Here is a 20673-nt window from a genome sequence, read left to right as displayed (position 1 = left end):
TCCAAATCATTAAGAGAATTGTAATTCAAAATAACACGTTTTATCTTACACCCTACAAAGTGACAAAGATGACAAAAGATGTCAATAGTTAATGTTGTGGGAATGTAGGAAGATAAGGCTACTAGTGCATTGTTGGCAGAAATATGAATTAGTATAGCTATTTTGGAATGCAATGTCCAATTCTACAACTAAAATGACTAAAATTTCAAGACTGCCTGACCCAGAGATTTCATTACTGAACTTGTAATCCCAAAAGGCCATTGATAATGAGAAAGTCTCTATATATACCAAAATATTTACGGCAGTATTTTCAGTGATAGAATGGATTTAGAAACAAAATAAATGTCCATCATTTCGGGGGATGGATAAACAAATCGTGGTACACAACTGTAATGGAATATTATTGTGTTATATGAAAAGATAAATATGATAGATGCAGAAAATAGAAAGAGCAGCATGAGCTGATGCAAAAATGAAGCAGAGTCAAAAAAGTATTACAGATAATGGCAACAAAACATAAACAAACAAAAAACAATTAAGCAGTATGGGTAGAAAGGAGATGAGAAGACTCATCTCTTTGTAGAGGTGGGACGTTCACAAGTATTGTATATTGCATATTATTTCTCAGATTTCAATGTGTTGGTAAGTCAGTTATGTTGATTTTTTTTTCTTTCTCTTTTTATGTCTTAAAAAACACTTTTTAAATATTAGATGGTTCTCTAAATGTTAATTTTTTAAAAGATAATAAAAACTTATGAAAAAAAAATGCAATTCATTCTATCTACTTTTTCTTGCATTAAATTCTAGTTCTGGCTTACTGTCTATCTGCAGTACCAAAATTTTGCATGTTGATAAACTGATTCAATGACCTGGTACCCCCTTCCAGCATCTGGACACTAGTCAGTCTGGACAACAGGGTTTCCTATTCGTTTTAGTATTTCAACATGGACAGTCAGTAGGATCTGCTTTGAGTAACTGTGACTATCACAGAGAAGGTTCGCTGAAGTCAGTAGCATGTCATCTTCAAAGAAAAGGATCTGAAGAAATTCATGATTTACAGTGAATTCCATTTCCATTTGACTCCAAATAAGATATCCTTTAAAGAACAATGACTAACATATCTAGTAAATGTGTGTGTGTATGTATGTAAATATGTATGTATGTATGTATGCATTCTTGCTTTATCCATGGGACAAATCACCTGCTTCAATAGTTTCTTTCTTCCAGAATCTTTCTGCTTCATTTTCCATAAATATGAAATGCTTTATCATTAAATTAATGAGCCTGAAATGAATTTTATGTTATCTAGTTCCTTCCTTCTACCCAACCCTGACTTACAAAGCAGAACTATATTTAATATTGTAGCATATTAGAGCTGAAAGAAATTTTAATTCTAATATTCTAAAGGGATTAGTGCTTAATGAATTTTAAAATTTAAGAGAAAGAGATGTCACTATAATACACTCCAATGCTTTACAGGAGAAACACACAATCCCTAATACATTATCCTTCATCAAAAACAGACTGACAAAAGTAGGTACTTCTAAGAGACAACTTCCTTTCTCAAACACATTAATACAAAATGATGTTATAGTTTCTAGTTCCTAAAGATTTAGAGCACAAAATTAATTCAACACTGATTCACACAGAGAACAATTGTTAAACATCTATGTACTCAAAGCACTGTGAATGATTTTCGTGAAGATATAAAGAAAATTAATGCCTGGTCTTAAATAGCATTTAATATATTGATTTAACAACTATAAGCATGTTTCACATTAATCATTTCAATTATTACTAAGGATAACTTTGAGTATCATTAGGCATTTTTGTGCCTATATAGTAACTACTAATTGCTAATAGATATGATTAATATTTAATGCAGCATAGTTAACATGTAACCTTCAAATATAGTTTGCTTTCAAAATGGAATATCTTAATATCTCATTTTTTACCAGACTGTATGACTTTGAGGCTTCTTTGACCATACCCCAGGAAACCCATTATTTGGAAAACCTCATCATCCTAAAAGATTACAGCAGCCTTGGTATTGTCTTATTACCACCCACTATATCTCCCACTGGAAAGTGAAGACATGAAATACAAAACTTCCACATAAGGAAAGAGATAAGCAAAGAAAATCTCCTCCTTTCTGAATCTTCAACAATACACTTTGGGACTTCTCTAACTTTCTGTAGCATGCCCCCACATTATCATTCTTTTTTTTTTTTTTTTGAGGGGGGTTGTCTCCAACACTCAGCATAGTGCCTGAAAATAGTAGGTACTTAATAAATGCTTATTGAGTAAAATTTATTAACTGACACTATTCTAATTACAGATCCATCACATTTATATATAATCCTAAGAATTAAGTATTCCATAAGTATATGCAAATTTGTCATGTAATTGAATTTTATTCCTTTAAAGCTTATTATATTTTTATAATTATTATAACTTTATAACTAATGCACATGACAAACTGAAGTTATAGAACACATTATTAATATAATAAAACAAGGTTATAGTTTTCTTCTCTCCATTTTAAATATTAAGTTATTGGCTGTTAACTTCTTTCATCACCTTTCTGCTTCTCTAACCTCCCTTCTTCTATAGCACTGTTACTAATTTTCCAACAATTGAGAACACAGATAATTAAACTGTTTATAAATTGATAAAGTTCAGAATAATGCCCTAAGAAAAATGCGTTGCTTTAGTGCAGTTTTTTGTTTCCCCCATCAGAGGACTTTTTGTATACTCGTAACATAAGGCTAGCAAAATGTTTTGAAAGGATTGAGGCTGCTAGAAGATAACTCCTCTGTTTCTACATTTACATCTTTTTTTTTTTTTTAAAGCATCTTACTTTTAGAAGTTACAATTTAATCTCTTAAATGACAACTTTGATGATCTCATTACTAAATGAATTTATCTGTCATATAGTTTAACTTTCCCTATTCCAAAATATCTCTAAGAGAAAAATGTCTCATGTATATCTAAAAACAGTCTGTTCTTATCCACTAAGGAGAGACCTCCAAGTTGGATACCAATGCGGGGGGAGAGAAAAGGGGAAAAGTAGATTCCAAGTTCTTTCTCAATCAGGCTAGACTCTATATTCATGTTAAAAATGAAAAAAAAAATCAGATTTAAACATGTTAATATGCAAATACCAGACCAAAATATATTTCAAAACCAATAAGACCTAATATAGAGACTACATCACTATCATTCCCTCTGTCCAAATTCTATCCTGAAAATTAAGATTCTCACAAAAATTAACGAAAATTATGTAAATTTTTTTGTTTTAAACTATCTCAGTAATTATACATTCATCTTGTATATCTTTTCTATTTATTAAATATAAGTATACTCTAATCCCTTCCCAACTATAAAATATCTGCTACTTGATAACAGGGGATATATCATTTTTTTATTTGTAGCCTCAATACCAAAGTGTCTGGCATAAAATGGGTGGCTAGCTGGCACAGTGGAATAGAGCAGCAGCCTTGAAGTCTAAATTTGACTTTAGACATTTAATATCTCCTAGTTGTGTGACTCTGGGCTAGCCACTTAACCCCAACTGCCTCTGCAAAAATACATAAATAAATAAATGAAGTTTGTTGCTTGATGAAATCTGTAATTAAAGAAGGATGGCCTCAAGGTATAATACTACTACATGTCACTGTTTAGAGGAATGGAATCAGATTCTAAAATAAGAGACTTTCCAGGAAAAAAAAAACACACACACACAGCACACCAAAATATATGAGGAATATATCCCATTAGTAATAAATTTAGCAAACCTAAATCATAAAACAATTTAAAAGTTTATATTTTGCCTTGTACAATATCATTTTAAGCATCAGATCATCTAATGTTTTACCTAGCCCAATATAAAAGTGAGCTAATATTAAATTAAAAGCAAACTGGTGGTGGTAGAAAGTGATATAGAAACTTATCTGGGAAGAAGCACATATCTTAAGCTTAAACAACTGTCCCCCTGTGGAAAATCTACTTTTCCCCTTCTCCCCCCCCTCCCTCCTGCATTGGTATCCAACTTGGAGGTCTCTCCCTAGTGAAAAATTTCACACCAAGATAACAGAGCTAACTATTGTAGAATTATACTTATTTTTGAAAGTGGATTGTTCTTTGTATGCAAAAAGTTCAAAGTTCACAACAGCTATTTTCTACTATCTTAGTAGCCTAATAGAAGTACTTTAAGGAATAGTTTTGCTATGTTTCAAAATAGTCTAATTAAAATTGTGCAATTACAAAATTATGATTATTTCATGACAGAATTTTAACATAGGCTTTTTAAAAGACTGTTTAAGGAATAAGCTATAAAAAACAACTTGTCATAATTTAATTAAAGTACTCACTGACTAGATTTCATATTGGAGTTATTTAAACTGGAGTAAATTATCTCCATGTCTAATTTTCAAAAGAAGTTACCAAAGTGGATCCAATGATATAGAAAATAAAAAGTTGTAGAGAAACAAAACTATGTATTTCCTATGAATGATTCAGAGGAAAAATGTGAAACAAACATAACAGAATCAAAACTCTAAGTTAATAGGCTTGAGCTCTTGTCCTACCTTGCTACTACATACCTGAATCACTTTAAGCAAGTCACTCAAAGTTTTTGGGCTACAGTTTTTTCAAACATAAATTCAAAGGGCTGGAATCTAATGGGATCTAATGGGAAGGAAGTCCATTCTAGCTCTATTATTTATGATTCTCCATACTCTACTAACAAAGATGGTGTGATTAATATTAAATATATACTATAAGATGAAAATAAGTAAAGAAAATATTCAGGTGGGTTCATGAATCCACACAATTACTATTAAAGTATATTGAGTGGATCTGTATTTTACTTTTATGGGATTAATTCACAGAACCTTTTTCTATTTATAAAAACAGAAGAAGATTATCATCCTTTCATTTTAGATGCTAAAATGGTCAAACTCAAAGTATCTTTATGGCTAGAGAAAAATGTCTCCAGGTCTCAAGGTACTGCTAAAGTTATCTATAAAAGTTTTTTTTCATTAGATAGAAACAAGTGGCTAGTTTAGGAAAACTGATTTAAGGCACAACCAAATGAATATCCAAACACTTCAACAGACATTTTTTTTTTCCTTCCAGAGAAAGCAACAAGTAGAAATACATTTTGTAAAACTATATGTGACTACTTCTTGCTATTTTCCTTAAGAATGATACTGAAAGTATGGGAGGCAGCCTTAATGAAGAGAAACAAAACCTTCTCTGAGAAGGCTTTGATTATGAAATTCACTACTAATGTGCCCACTTACTTTAGGAGTCCAAAGGAGCTCTATCCTGGGCACTCTTATTTTCTCTCTTGCTACTATTTCAGTTAGTGACCACATAAGCTCCCACAGATTCAATTATCATATCTATATTGATAATTCTCAAAACCAATTACTAATTTCTAGTGACTGACTCCCAATTTCATATACCCAATTGCCTATTAGACATCTCAAAGTAGATGTCCTGTAAAACATCTTAAATTCGAAAAGTCCAAAACTGAACTCACCGGTTTCTCCCCCAAACTCATGCCTCTTCCAAACTTCCCTATTATTTTTGAGGATGCCATCATCATCCCAATCTCCCAAGTTTGCAACCCAAGTTTCATCCTACACTCCTCACTCTCTCACACACCATATGCGATCTATAGACAAAGCAGGTCAATTTTACCTTTGTAATATCTCTTGTATATGCCTACTTCTCTCCTCTGACCCTGGGACCACTGGATATGGGTCCTCATCACCTCACATCTGGATTAAAACAAGAGCCTATTGGTTGCTCCATTGCCACAAGTTTCTTCTGACTCCAGTCCTTTCAACTGTCAAAATGATATTCCTAAAATCCTAATCACATCATTCTCCCATTCAATAACCCTCCCATTAGCTCCAAGATCAAATATAAAATGTTCTGTTTGATGCTCAGAGTCCTTCACAATTTAGTCCCCCTCCTCCATCATTCCAGTCACCTCACAACTTATAGCCCACACCCAACATATTCTCCATTTCTTTGATGTTAGTTTTTTTGTACTCCAATCAAGATGCTCCATCTTCCAAATCCAGGCATTTTCACTGACTCTACCCCATATCTAGAATCCCCATCTTCCTCTCTGCCTTTTAGCTTTCATTACTTACTTTAAGCCTCAGCTAAAATTTCATCTTCTATATGGAAATTTGTACTGATTCCTTCCCCACTCTACTGAATACCCCCAATTTTTACTTTCTATATCTTATTTGTATATAATTGCTTGCAAGTTGTCTCCTCTATTACAGTTGCAATCCCTAAGAATGGGAATTATCTTATCCCTTTCTTCACGTTCCAGTACTTAGCACAGTACCTGGCACATAATAGATAAGTGTTTACTGACTAACTTATTGACTGGTAAAACCCAAGTTTGCTGATATTCAAAATTCAATAAAAATTCCTCAATTTATTAAACTAGTATCTATTTGAGGGAGCTGAATACTATATAATAATGTAATATAAATGGACTTTTCACCTGGAAGTAACATACGAACCTTTACTAACCAATTTAGGTTTCAGCAAAGACTAGCTGTTAATACAGCTATCCAAACATAAACAGCAAGCAAACTGTGTTTTCAATGATTAATTTGATTTATATTACAATAATAGTAATATCTATCATTTACACAATATGTTAAAATTTGTGAAATGCTTTATAATTATTATCACATTTGAGCTTTACAATAACCCTGACAAGTAGATTCTATCATTTTATGTCTTTTACAAATGAAGCAACTGAGATTGGGAGTGGAAAAATGAGTTATCCAGGATTGCAAAGCTAGAAAGTGACTGAGGCAGGTTTCGAACTCAAGTCCTTCTGACTCTACACTTGGTGTTCTATCGACTGTATTATTTACATGCCTCTCTCAGGTACCTAAACTTAAGAAAGTGGCAAATTTATTTACCAAAAGTCTTTTTGAAACACTGTTTTAATTATAGGCAAATAACTTAGTCATTATTTTAACACATTGAGTTAGGATCAAAACTACAGAAAATTAGAACAAAAAAATTTATACTTATTTTGAATATTTTATATTCAGTTAGGTTCAGACATTATACAGCTACTTCCAAATGAACAAATATTCTCAAATCCATAGAAAACACGAGAAAACAGTTATGTACAATTATCTCAGTATTCAATAAGTCTTAGCAAAAACTTACTTGCTACTCCTGATGCAAGGCCATAAAGCAATCCTCCACCATCTGATTGCTGCTCAAAGATATGGGTTCCAGGGGGAGGTCTCTTTTCTTGTCTGATGAAATTATACAATAAGGTCTTCACAAGTCTGCTGGTGTAAGGAAGACTGTTTTAAAAAAAAAAAAAAAGGAACATTTTAACATTTATCCAATTTAGATGGTTTATTACTGAAATAGATGAATAATATAAAGGGTTGCTACATTTTAAAAAATATATATTTTCATTCTTTTGTTTGCTTGTTTTGCTGCGGCAATCAGGATTAAGTGACTTGCCCAAAGTCACATAGCTAGGACATGTTAAGTGTCTGAAGCCAGATTTGAACTAAAGTCCTCCTGACTTCAGTGCTGGTGCTCTATCCACTGCACCACCTAGCTGCCCCTGCATATTGTTTTAAAGCCTAGCTGAGTGACCCATGACAGAAATGCTTAATCCAAGAAAAAGTACCATGAGGACTCCACAAGAGAATGGAGTACCAAATAAGTTGTCTTGACTATATCTATTTATTATATGTATGCCTTGATACTACTGTACTCTTAAGTTTGCCAACTCTTCCTATAGGCCTTAGGTATATTTGTAAAAGAATGTATCCTAAGTTTATAGGCAGGAGCTGGGGGAGAAGAGAGAAGGAAGGATATTTTGTAGCCACTCATTTTATTGTAACACATCAGTAAATTAGCTAACCTGTGTGTACTAGCTCCTTAAATTAAGTTCACCAGTCGAGGTTTATGAACAATAGTGTAAAAGGACACTCCAGAGTTCCCTAAAACTCTCAGGCAATAATTGTCTCCTGGGGAACATCAACACATGAGTGACATTTGATATGTAACTCCTTAGAGAGAGGTTACATCCATTTGTGGGGAGTGGAAGTAAGAAGACATAATAAAAATATCCCCAAAGTGCTGTTGAATTAGCTCCTCCAAATCAGGCCTAATTTCTTGAATTCCAAAGGCCCAAAGGAATTTTTCAAATATAGGATCAAAGTATTGCCACCAAAAAAAAAAAAAAAACCAAAACTAGTCATCATAAAAAGAGGCATGATACTGGACATAGCTCATATATTCTGAAAAAAAGACATAAAATGAATTGAAAAAAGAAGAAAACTCAGTAACTCGAAAATAGATAATAAAATGAATCTCAATATTGCAGAAAGCAATGATAAGAGAAATTTGAACTCCCTGTACCAACATTCAAAATTAGTTGGGAAAGAATATGAAGTCTGTCTCATTGTCTTCTATCAAATCTGAAACTACATCCTCCCATCCTCTATTTGTGAAAAATATATAAATTAGATGCTACTATCTCTTTTGATAACTCATTAGTTAACAATTATTATATAATAGAAATTTTTGTTAATGTCTAAGATAAATCTCCCAAACTATAATTTAAATTTATCCAATTTTGGGTTACTTATACTTGGTGAAAATGAAGAATCAGCTGCTAATATTAATCAATTAATGAAGTTACATTTGTTAAATGCCTATTACATGCCAAATAAAACAACCAGATAGTTCACTGGATAGAGCATGGAGTGTAGAGGCAGAAAGATCCAAGTTCAAATCTGACTATAGACTCTTACTGGCTGGGTGAACCTGGAAAGGTCACTTAGCTCTAACTATCGCAATCCACTAAAAAAAAATTTCATTTCAAACCACTCTGATGTCTTTGCCAAGAAAACCCCATGAAGTATATAATGCACAGGATCACAGAGTCATAATCAGAAGATTCTAAAGAATCAGAAAAGGATTTTGAGGTGAATACAAAGAGATGGGGATGGGGCAGAAATGCTGCTAGAGATACTTTGGCCCTTACAGAGGCTTGGTGGTAGGAAGTGGAATGCTGGGAATGAGCAAAGAAGGAGGCAATCAGGTTGAGCAGCAGAAAGAGTCCTAGAGCTGGAGTCAAGAAGAACAGAGCTCAAATCCAACTTGAGACATTTTCAAGGAAGCTACTTAACCTTGGCATCCTCATCTGTAAAACAGAGGGTATAAATAGCAACTACTTCACAGAGTTATTGCAAGGATAATATGAGCTGATATCTGTAAAGCATTTTGCAAATCTTAAAATACTATAAAAAGCAAATTATTATCACTGTTATCATTATTACTTACAAGGAACATCAAGAAGGCTAGTTTAGCTGGACTACAGTGTGCAGAGATAAACAATATACTTTTTAATAAATCAGACGTAAGTTTCCTCAGAGTTCCCAGTGAGGAAATTCCCTTGCTAGTGTGGACTGGCACCTTTTCTGCACTTTGTAGTTTTAAAAAAGTGAAAATACAGTATCTTTTATTTATAAAACATCATCCATGCAATAGCCTTTGACTTCCTCAAGAGCCAAGAATGACAATTCCTTTCCACTTTAAGTTCTTCCAAATATATCACTTTTTAAAATCTATTCCAACTTTATTGAGATTTTGTAGAAAGCAACTAAAATGGCAAACAGAAAATATATTTCTGACTCTCTAGAGTTTTCTACCACTTTGTGAAAGCATTTTACCATAAAAATGTCTTCTATTCAATGGTTCCCTGCCCTGACCTATCCTATCAGACCTCCTATCTATCTGGGACCCCCTTTTGTAAACAATCCAAGCCATTTATGCTCAGTTGTCTTCCAACAGAAATGCAGGAAGAGTTAATGAAGACATCAGTTCAAGGACAGCAAAAACAACAGTGGCTTTCTAAATTGCACAAGGCGATAGGGATGAAAACCAACATTAGATGGAGCTAACAGTGAAGAGCTAGAGAGGGGGCAATGTAGAGAGAAGCTGGCGACACCTTGCAAACAGATGAATTGATGTTTTGTGGGACTGAACTGCAACATGGAGGGTACATGAAAGGTGAGCAAGAAAAGGGAGACTAGCGATGAAGGAAAGGTAAACTCTGTGGTCACAGAACCTACAGAAGAGTAGGTAAGGAGGAGAAAAATTGAAAAGGGGGAATGCAGAGAAAGGAGGCCTTACTTTGGTAGTGGGAAAGGGAGGTCCTATATGAATGCTCATATAGATGAAGAGAGAAGATCTGTGAGAAAAAAACGAGACTACAGTGTTGAGAAGGAGGAACTGGAATCCATAGGGAAACTGGCAGCTGGGGAAATGGGATATCATGAACCCAAGGAGGAGATTTTGAGGCAAACATATGCAAGGAGAGAAGGGAAGGGATAAAATCAGTGGTAGGAAGCACTATTAAAAATATGATAGGGGAGGGGCCCTAACATATGGCAGTGTTCTCTCTTACACCTGAAATAATTGGCATTGTTCTGGGAATGAGGCACAATGAAAAAGGGAAATACAAGTTAGTGACAGAAATCGTTTTCAGAGGAGGACCTAAAATGGATACTTTGGATACTATGATTCTATAAGGAATCTTCTCCAGAGAAAAGAGAGAGACTAGATAATTATCACAGAGCTCATTAATCAGAGAATGATGGTCTGGAGTAGAACATAAAGAATGGATAATGAAGAGAATAAGAAAAATCATACAGAAACTGAAATTTTAAAAATTAATGAAGGCTAGTTGAAGGGAAGGAGAGAAATGAAAATCCATTTAACAGAAAGAGAAAAAGAAGAAAAAATATATACATAACCAAATAAAAACAAGATGGGAAAAAAGAACTAAAAAGCAAAACCCCAAAGGGAAAGGAGTAATAAATAAAAGATGGAGACCAGGGATGAGAGGAAGAAAGACAGGGGAAATAAGGTAATCTTAAAATAAAGATTAAAGTAAATTAATTGGAGACATATAGTACTTTTAACATTATAGTGTTTATAGCAGAAGGAATGGAAATCTTAACTTTATAAAATTAAAAAGCAAAAAGTATTACAGTATTAGAAAAAGATGGAGAAAAATATAAAACTAACTCTCTTAACCTTAAATGTAAAGGGATTAAATAATCCAATAAAAACTAAAAAGAGTAACAGTTTGGAAAAGAAAACAAAATTCTACAATTTGTTATTTACAGAACTCATATTTAAAAGACATAATAAAAATAAAAATGCAGGGATAGAAAAAAAATTTGCTACGTGTCAAATTAAAAAAAAAACAGAAATTGCAATCATGCTATTTGACAAAGAAAAGGCAAACAAAAAATTGCTGAAGTGTTTACTGTAAGATAGATACTATGCTAAACACAGGGAATACTAAAAAAATTGGGGGGAGGGGCAGGGAATTAATAGGGACCAGGAAAGAATTCTTAAAGAATGTGGGATTTTAGCTAGGACCTGAAAGGATCCAAAGGAGCCAGAAGTTGGAGATGAAGAAGAGGAAGAATTCAAGGGGTGGTGGGTAGCCAATGATAATGTACAGGTAGGAGACAGAGAGTCATATTCAACAAATAACAAGGAGACCATGATCACTGAATCAGCAAATACATGGAGGAAAGAAAAGTATAAGCCTAGAAAGGTAAAAAGGAGACAGATTATGAAAGTCTTTAAAAACACCACAAAAGGATTATAGATTCTGATCTTGAAGGTAAAGGAGAGCCATTACAGTTGATAAATGGGAAAAGTGGCATGGTCAGAACTGTACTTTAGGAAGATCATTTTGGTAAGTTAGTACAGGACAGACTGGAGTGAGGAGAGACATGAGGCAGGGAGATCATCCAATAGACTTTCAAATATCATGAAAATTGATCTGTTAACATTTCCAAGATCATACCATCTCTAGAATGGATTTCTAGCACAGAGTACATTTTTGTCTGCTCTAGTTCCCTCAAATACCATTAATACCCTGCTGATTCCACAAAGCTGAAATCAGAGTCAACCAAAATTGTAGATGGCCAATAAGATGTGTCAGGAGACAGCACATTGCAATGACTTTGAGATAAGAAGTGATATAAAAAATATCCATCAAGTAACTCATGCTCAGAAAAGGAGGTATGCCACTAATGACACTACTGTTATACTAGACTGCAAAGAATGTTAAAAAATCTAAAGAAAGCCTACAATGGGTTCAGGAGGTTTTCATTAGAACATTTATAGAAGAACATAAAAGAAAATCACATGGGATGAAAAGGTATGTATAGGTTTCAATCTAGATCAATAGATATAGTATCTACACACATGAGACAATGAAATATAATGAAAAGAGGGATAGATTTAGAATTGGAATAGCTATGTTCAAATGCCAACCATGTCTCTCAGATCAAGCTGGTTAATCTCTCTGGGCTTTAGTTTGCTCCTAAGTAAATGAGAAAGTTAAAAGATTCTCAAAACTTTCTGGTCTCAAGACTTCTTTATACTATTAAAAATTAATGAGGAACTCAAAGAGCTTTTGTTTGTGTGGAATGGAGATACACACACATATACACACACTCACACACACGTATGTGTGTGTGTGTCCGTATCCCATATGGGGGGAATAAAAGGAGAGGGACAAGAGAGGAGGGGAAGAGAAGGATTTATCACATTAGAAATTTTAAAATATATTTTCCAAAACAAAAAACATTTACCGCAAAGAATGTAATTTTTCACATATTTTCAATGGCTGGCTTGAAAGAAATCTGCTGTAGTCTTATTTATTTATTTATTTTGGGCTGAGGCAATTGGAGTTAAGTGACTTTCCCAGGATTACACAGCTAAGAAGTGTTAAGTGACTGAGGCCACATTTGAACTCAGATCCTTCTGACTTCAGCGCTGGTACTCTATGCACTGTGCCATCTAGCTGCCCCAGTCTGCTGTATTCTTATATCCCCTTCTGCATTCAATCTATTGCACTATGAAAAAAATTTGATCCCACACAGGTAAATAGTTGGGAAAAGGAAGACTATTTTAATAAGCAAATAAGATGTTTTTATGATGAAAACAGTTTTGACTTTGCAGACTCTCTTAAAGAGACTTAGGGACTCCAATATAATCTACAGATCATATTTTGAGAACCACTAGACTAGATAATCTTTAAAGTAATGTTCTAAGCCTTTGATCCTATGAAATAACAACTTACATATAAATAAGACTCTTAGATTAGTTACAAGGTAGTGATAAAAAAAAAAAAATCAAGTCAGATAAAAATCCACGGCCTAAACTAATTTACAATCCAGGGAGAATGAGCCAGTAAAAGATAGTCAATACAAATCTAATAGATATCTACTAGAAAGAAAATTGAATATAAATCCAAAAGAATGGTCCAGTGAAGCTTGGGGAAAGAGATCAAGTCCAATGATAAGGGAAGATTTTATGGATGGAAAAGGCTCCAAATAGGCACTGACTAAAAGAAAAAATTTCAAAAAACAGATGGAGCAGAAGGAAAATAATTAATGTCTAAGGAAAGGGGAGAGAGTGAAAAAAATGCAAATACAAAAGGTGGCAGAACATGATCATCAAACAATGACTAGTTCAGTTTGGCTGGAACACAGTGTACATGGAGAGATTTAAAAATTAGTTCTTTTTGGCCCATTAAGAACTTAAAAGACAACAAATAGTCTGGATCTTCAAAATTAATTTATTTTTTCCTCAAAATATCCTTGGGTAAATAAACACAAAACTAATCAAAGAACAAATCTGTCTAAGATCATCAATTTTTTAAAAAATAATAATCAAGATGGCAAGAGTTGCAGAAATAGTATTAACCTCTCCTCTCTCCCCACTAAAAAGAAAAAAAAAAAAAAAAAAACTCTCCACCACACTCCAAACTAATTCTAAAAAATAAAAGAAACTGAATCCTGAAGAGAAAATCCAAGAAAAAAATTGTTATGAGCCTTTTTTCAAGCCTAAGTCAGCACAGATAAAACAGACAGAGAAGTCTGCTGACACTAGGGAAGGGAGTCCATATTCAGGAGTTTCTCTTGGAGCACACTAGCTCCAAGAAAGGGCAATAGAAAGTTATACACTCACGTTGGGCACTCTAACAAGAACTCCTGTCATCTGGCAGCTTTATCAAAGGTCACAGATCAAGAGCAGACAGAACCTGAACCCAAGGATGGTATTCAAGGCTAAGAGTAGTCTATAGGCCTTAGGATATGTACTTAGAGAGAAGCCAGTTCAGAAACAACCAGAAGCCCCATGGCTCAGATCCCAGAAGCAGAAAGAGTTCTCAGATTCACCTTCTAGCCCAGTCTGTACCCTGAAAAGGAAGAATCAAAGCAAGAATCCTAGATCAATGGGAAATCAATTCCCAGTCTGAAGTGTCTCTGTGGTCCAGGAAAAATAACAATAAATACCTCCAAAAAGCAGCAAAACAAAACAAAACAAAAAGTTTACCTGAGACATTCAATAAAAGAAGTGGTCAAAGTTGACCCTAACATGAAATTCTAAGTCATCTTCCAGATAATTAGAAAAATATGCAAAAAACAACAATAAAAATACTATAAAAAATTATTAAAAGTGATAGGGAGAACCAGAAAAAAAATGACTCCAAAACATCCATAAGCAAAGCAATAATGAAAAACACAGTTTAGAAACAAATGAAAGAGATGGAACAAGAGTTGCCTTTTTTTAAGTTTAAAAAAACTTTTTTTATGAATGAATGAAAGCATTGAAGCAAAAAAGAAATTGAAAAAAAAATAAGAGCTATGGAAGAAAGACCTATAAAAGATGTAAATGATACTATTTCTGAAAAAAGGACTTCATGAGGCAACAAAGAATAATAAAAGTCAAATAGTTGGGGGGAAAAAAAGAAAGAAAATATAAGGACTCTCATGGCAAAAACAACTGACCTAGAAAAAATACTGAGAAGAAAAAATTTTATAACCAATGAACTAGCTGAACACTATGACAAACATCATATTTCAAGAAATATTGAAAGGAAACTGCCCAGATTATCTCATAACCAGAAGCTAAAGTACAAAGATGAAAAACTACCAATCACCTTCTGAAGGAAATCCCAAAATATAAAGGCCAAGGTGTTGGAATCCTTACAAAGTGTTAAGTCATTAGAGTTGATAGAGACAATAATTATCGAATTTAGCATGGTTCAGTATGATTGATCTGATCCAAGGAGGAGATGTTATGGGCCAGAACTTGAAACAAGGCGCGAAGTGGAATTGATAGAAACAATGCTTGTGTTCACATCTTTAGAGAGCTCATATAAGCAAGAAGCTCTTAGGGCCAGAGAGCACTCTGGGAGGAAACCCATAATCCCACTCTCGGATTCCACAATCCCACTCTCGGAGAAGGAGCATAAATAAAGCTTCAGTGAGCCAGTCAAGTCAGTTCAGGAGAAGCGCTCTCTCTAGGAGACGCAACCAGATTCATTCATCCCACCGTGGTGGCTGGCCTTCTGCACTTCCCCCACTGAGACCAAGGCTGGTCTGAAAGGCTCTCCAGAAAGCTGCCCAGCCCCAGGCAAGGAGACAAGACTCGAAAGGAGCACTCTGGGAGGTTGAGAGCCAGAAGTCCTCTCTCAGAGGCAAGAGAGATTCATTACATCTTCCACCTTTGTGCTGGCTGGAGGCTGAAGAAAGCAGAGGCAAAGGAAAACTGCAAGAGCTCTTGGAACCAAGCAGAAAGATAGGCCACCAAGAAAACTAACCAGGCTATTTTGGAAGGAGAAAATAAACTTTTGCATTTTATCGGCTGGCTGCATTTTGGAGTGATTATTACTTTTAACTGAAACTAAGGTTGCCTCCAGAAAACCTCTCTGAGAAGCCTGCTCCCAGAGAGAACCATTATATTTTAAAGAAGAGAACACCACAACAAGGAATATAGCCCAGCCAAAAGCAAGAAATTCAAAATAAAAAAAAACAAACAAACAAACAAACAAAAAACCCTGCAAGCAGTGAATAAAAAAGAATTCAAGGAGTGGCAATCAGAATCAGACATGACTTAATAGCCAGCCCTATAAAGAAGAACAGAGGTTGGAATACATCTAACAAAGGGCAAAGGATATTGGGGAAAGTGAAGGATGGGAATAAACATTTACATAATGTGTACATATAGTGTTATGCACTAAGCAAAGCATTTTACAAATAATTATCTCATTTGATACTTACCACAACATTTAACGGTAAATGCTACAGTGCTATTATTCTCCCCATTTTCAGTTAAGCAAATAGAGGCACAAAGAGGCTAATTTACTCACCTAGGTCCCATCTGAACTCAGGTCTGCCTAACAATGGATCCAATAATCTATGCATAATGGCACTAAGAAGCTTCATCTTCTCCCTCCAGGTTTAGCTCAACTCTAAGCTTCTCCACAAAATTTTCCCAACCTATTTCAACCAACATTGATTACTACTATATGAAAAAAGTACTGGATATAAATTCAGAGGACCTAGATTTAGTAGTGAGTAACACAACTACGACTGGATTGGTATTCAATTCTTTCTAACTTCAGGCCTAGTGATCTACTCCCTGTGTCACTTAGCAGGCTATTATAACTAAGAATAAATACCCAGCAAAAATGAATATAATTCTATAGGAGAGTAAATGGGCCTTTAATGCAACAGAAGTGACCCAAGTATCCCTGATGAAATGACAGGAGCTGTATAAAAATATGAATCAGAAGCATGTCCATCAACTTAGGAATGGCTGAACAAATTACAGTATCAAAATGGTAATGGATATTTATGTATAAATATATACATAATATCACTTTTAAAAAATGACACGGATAGTTTCAAAAAAAACAGGGAAAACTTGTGTGAACTGATACAGAGTAAAGTAAATGGAAGTAGGAGAACAATTTACAAATACCACCAATATGGTAAAGATGAACAACCATGAAAGAATCAGGGACTCTGATAAGTGTAATGCCCAATTACATTTCCAAAGGATTAATGATAAAACATACTACTTACTTCCTGATAAAAAGATAGCTTTTTTTCCTGATTGAAAAAAGTAAAAAAAAAATTTAAACAAAGTAATAAATAAGTACAAAATTCTAATTTCAATTTTTTTCAATCAAATGAAAGATTTGTAAAATATTTAGCACAGTATCTGGCACATAGTAGGCACTATATAAATGCTTATGCCTTTCCTGACCCACCTTTCCATGGTTTTTGCCTTTCTTTGTAACACAGTGCCTTGCCCACAGAAAGGATTTAGCTTGTTGACAGACTACTAATTTCCATATTATTTGTCTCACATATTACAGAGCATACTTTCACATAAAAAGATTTAACAAATGATCTTGTCTAATTAATTTAAATATAAAAATAATTAAGCCACAGAAAGCTTGTGGCTCACCCAAAGTCCCTGGTAATGAGTGGTATGACAGGATTTAAAGCTCACTTTCTCTAATTCTACTATGTCATGCTACTTTCTTCTACATGAATGAATTTTCCTTGTTTTTTTTAACTTTTTCTTTTCTATTTAATTTTGGAGACAAGAAGAGAAGTTACATATTTCCTTAATCTCTGTAAAAAAATTTCTCATTTCTTTGCGTCAACAAAAACTGACTATTTAACTACTTCTTACTCACCCTTTTCAGCCTCTTGCTGAGCTAGTATCCATAAGGATGAAGTTCCTACTTTCCTATTGTTCATTGCTACTTCACTGCTCCCAATTCTTAGCTCCTAATTAAATTATTTAGAAAACTTAACACTTCAGGTATGAAGAGTACAGACTAAAACTATCTCTGCTAGTAATTTTTCTCCTTCTACTGTTGTGAGTCACAAAAATGTTTGTTAAAACTATCGACTCTGTATCAGTGATCTTCATCTGATTTCAATTGTACTTCACTAACATCTTTAGTTCTTAAAATTGTGTTATTGATGTAAACTTGAAATCTTTTGAAGGGAAATGATGGGGACGAACCCTGAAACTGTCCAAAACTCTCCTCTGAAAGAGGCCCACTCTTCAGGGAAGCCAGTTAAGTGGTCTCATTCAGTTGGAGATCATGGCCAGGGACCTGGTTGCACCCTCTATTGAGTTGAAGATTAGTCCAGAACCACTTCCAGTACCTCAAACTCCCAAGATAAATAATCTTTTTTCAATTGGGTATCTAGGCCCTGGGGCACTGTCAACACTGAGAGAATCTCATTCAATTTTGAATTGAAGCCAGAGCCTCAGACAGATAATAAAAGACAACTCTTAATCCAGAATCTTTGAAGACATCCTAAACAAGGCCTTGCCCACTATTAAGATATCTTCTTCTCAGTGTAACTGACCTTTGCTATATTCCTTGCCCACTAAGAAGTCTGTCTTCCTAGCAAGCTGACTTCTCTGTGCCAATAAATTCCTTTTTGCCACACAGATTTTGGGTTTGCAATTTCTTTTGCATAGGACCTGCACCTCCGACTTGAGGGGATCTCCCATTCCAATTCTAGCACTTCGTTATTATGACTACAGCAACATAATACTAACAAATTTTTACAAACATTCTCTGTCAGGACATGAACTAAAGTCAAGTGAGTCACTGTCACAGTAGAAATAAAATCCTGAAGTAATCAAGGGATTTAATGAGAGGAGATTAAACAGGACCAGTCTTCAAGCAGGGGAAATGATAAATATATATGTGTATATACATATGTATATGTATATGTTGTATATATATGAACACACATATAAATATATGTGTGAATGTTTGCATACAAAAACACACATCAAAATATCGTCAAAGATTTGGGATAAGAATAATCAGAGAATACAATAATACCACTGACCAATATGACAAAGGCAGAAAGAAGATCTAGTTTAAAGAGAATGATCAATTTGGCTTTGAATTATTAAGATAGATATGAGAGTGGCAGGCCTGAGTGAAAATGTATAACCAGGGATCTGCAGTTATTGAGAAAAGGATTTACACAATAGAAAGCATAAAAAAAAATTCTAAGAAAAGCTCTTCAAGACTGAAACATACCACTGCCCATGCATCAGGTATTTGTGGCTTATGCTCTGTCTCAAAATTTCCTTATGGAAGAGTTGGCAGGAAAGGAAAACAACCAGTGTTGACACAGCCTCTAGTGATATTCCATATGTTATATCTCTGTGGAGAAAAGAGATAACAAGATAGTTATCATTTTGAAGTATTAAGCTATTTCTGATTTCTAAAATGAATTGGACATTTAAAAAACTGAAGAAAATGCCAATGTCAAATTTGAAACTTTTTTCTATTCATAAATATTTGATAAATTTGATATTTGATAAATCTGAAAATCAACAAAGAAAAAGATTAAAATCTTTTTCCAGCTTTTAATTATTACATAGGTTTCAATTACCTCATTCATTATTTTGATAAATGTAGCTCCTGGGGAGAATGTAGCAATTTCTGAGAAATCCTAAGGCTACCAAGCCTCGAGAGTGCTACAAACACTGGCTGTGGGAGAACAATCATAGTAAGCCATAGAATTTAATGACGGGAGCTGTTCCACCTCCATTCAATATTCTTCAAAAAACCAAAGAACTCAATGAAGGGTGTAACCCCACCCCTACTATTACTCAATTGTACCTTTAAGCCATAAAATTAGCATATCAGTGATTTAAATCTGATTTTTGTTTCTCATTCCTAGAAATTATCTTCTTGTTTCTGGCTCTTTGCTAAATTCCTCTGGATTCAGACTTTTATAAGCAGTATAATAAATTGTTGCCCCTTAACTTGGAGATAGTTTGTGAATTCTTTCATCCTGCGCCTGACATCAACCTGGAGACCCTAATATTGTTGAGATGTTTTCTGCCTCAACGTTTTTTATAGGTTCAAAATTCCTTTCCCTATATTAGTGTGAGAAATGGGTAGAACTTAGCAGGTTTCCATAGAATTAGGAAAATTAATTTGGAAAAATGAAACAAATTAGAAAACTGAACCCCACAAGGACAAAGAATAATTGGGGCAGGGATTTTAGAAAAGAAGCCCTTTGAACTTTGGCTCCATAAGAATCTAAGTACCTTGGGGATTAGAGCCTATCTTTTGAAAGCAAGGGTGATGGTCTCAGATTTTTTGAGGGAAAAAAAGAATCCTTTGGACTTTTGCCATGCCCTTGGTCTTCTCTCTAAAAAAAGTAAATTCTCTAGGGGAGGGACTGTCTACATAATGAGAGATGAAGACTCACATTCGGTAATTTCAGTAACACTCAATCAATGGAGAATAGGAGGAGGGACTGATCTTCAGGACAAGAAATAAAACACTGCCTTTGTGATTCCAAAAGTGGGTCTACTAACCTAGACACTTATTCTTGCATGTAAAATAAATCCTTCCTGTATTTATCAGTGAGTCAGTTGAGTTCTTGATAAGTTATTTTGTTTTTTACATTAGTAATTATGTGGGTGTAGTCCCTTTAAGATTCCTTTCTTTCTGATTCCCAACCCCTCCTAGTTAATGTAATTATCAGCTAAGGACCTTTTGATTCACAAATCCTGATCCCTTTGAATTCCAATAGAAGATACAGACTTGTCCCACCCAAACCCGGATCTGAGCCAACTTTGGGGCTACACCCATAAGCCCCTCTAGCTAAATCTCCCATTATAAATGGGGACCAAGCTGGGACCCTCTCTTTGAAGAGGTCTCAAACGTGCTAGCCATGTCAGAACCCTCTGTCCACTGGACCC

At 34.4% G+C, this 20673-nt stretch overlaps 1 protein-coding gene across 5 annotated transcripts in view; it reads right to left on the bottom strand.

Moving 5' to 3' along the window:
- The window catches only part of DYM (dymeclin), a 590636-nt gene that overhangs the window by 413505 nt on the left and 156458 nt on the right, over positions 1–20673 (bottom strand). For 3 of the 5 annotated variants that reach the window (XM_051969632.1, XM_051969635.1, XM_051969634.1), the window contains 2 exons: positions 18992–19117; positions 7222–7364 (listed from right to left, as the gene is read on the bottom strand). In XM_051969632.1, the coding sequence (XP_051825592.1) occupies positions 7222–7364; positions 18992–19117 (269 nt within the window). The remainder of the gene's footprint in view (positions 1–7221; positions 7365–18991; positions 19118–20673) is intronic. The other 2 variants (XM_051969633.1, XM_051969636.1) reach the window with 1 other exon arrangement.

This window comes from Antechinus flavipes, chromosome 1, assembly GCF_016432865.1.
Source record: "Antechinus flavipes isolate AdamAnt ecotype Samford, QLD, Australia chromosome 1, AdamAnt_v2, whole genome shotgun sequence".
NCBI lineage: Eukaryota > Metazoa > Chordata > Mammalia > Dasyuromorphia > Dasyuridae > Antechinus > Antechinus flavipes.
Note: the sequence above shows the minus strand (reverse complement) of the source record. Positions and strands in the feature narration are given on the sequence as shown.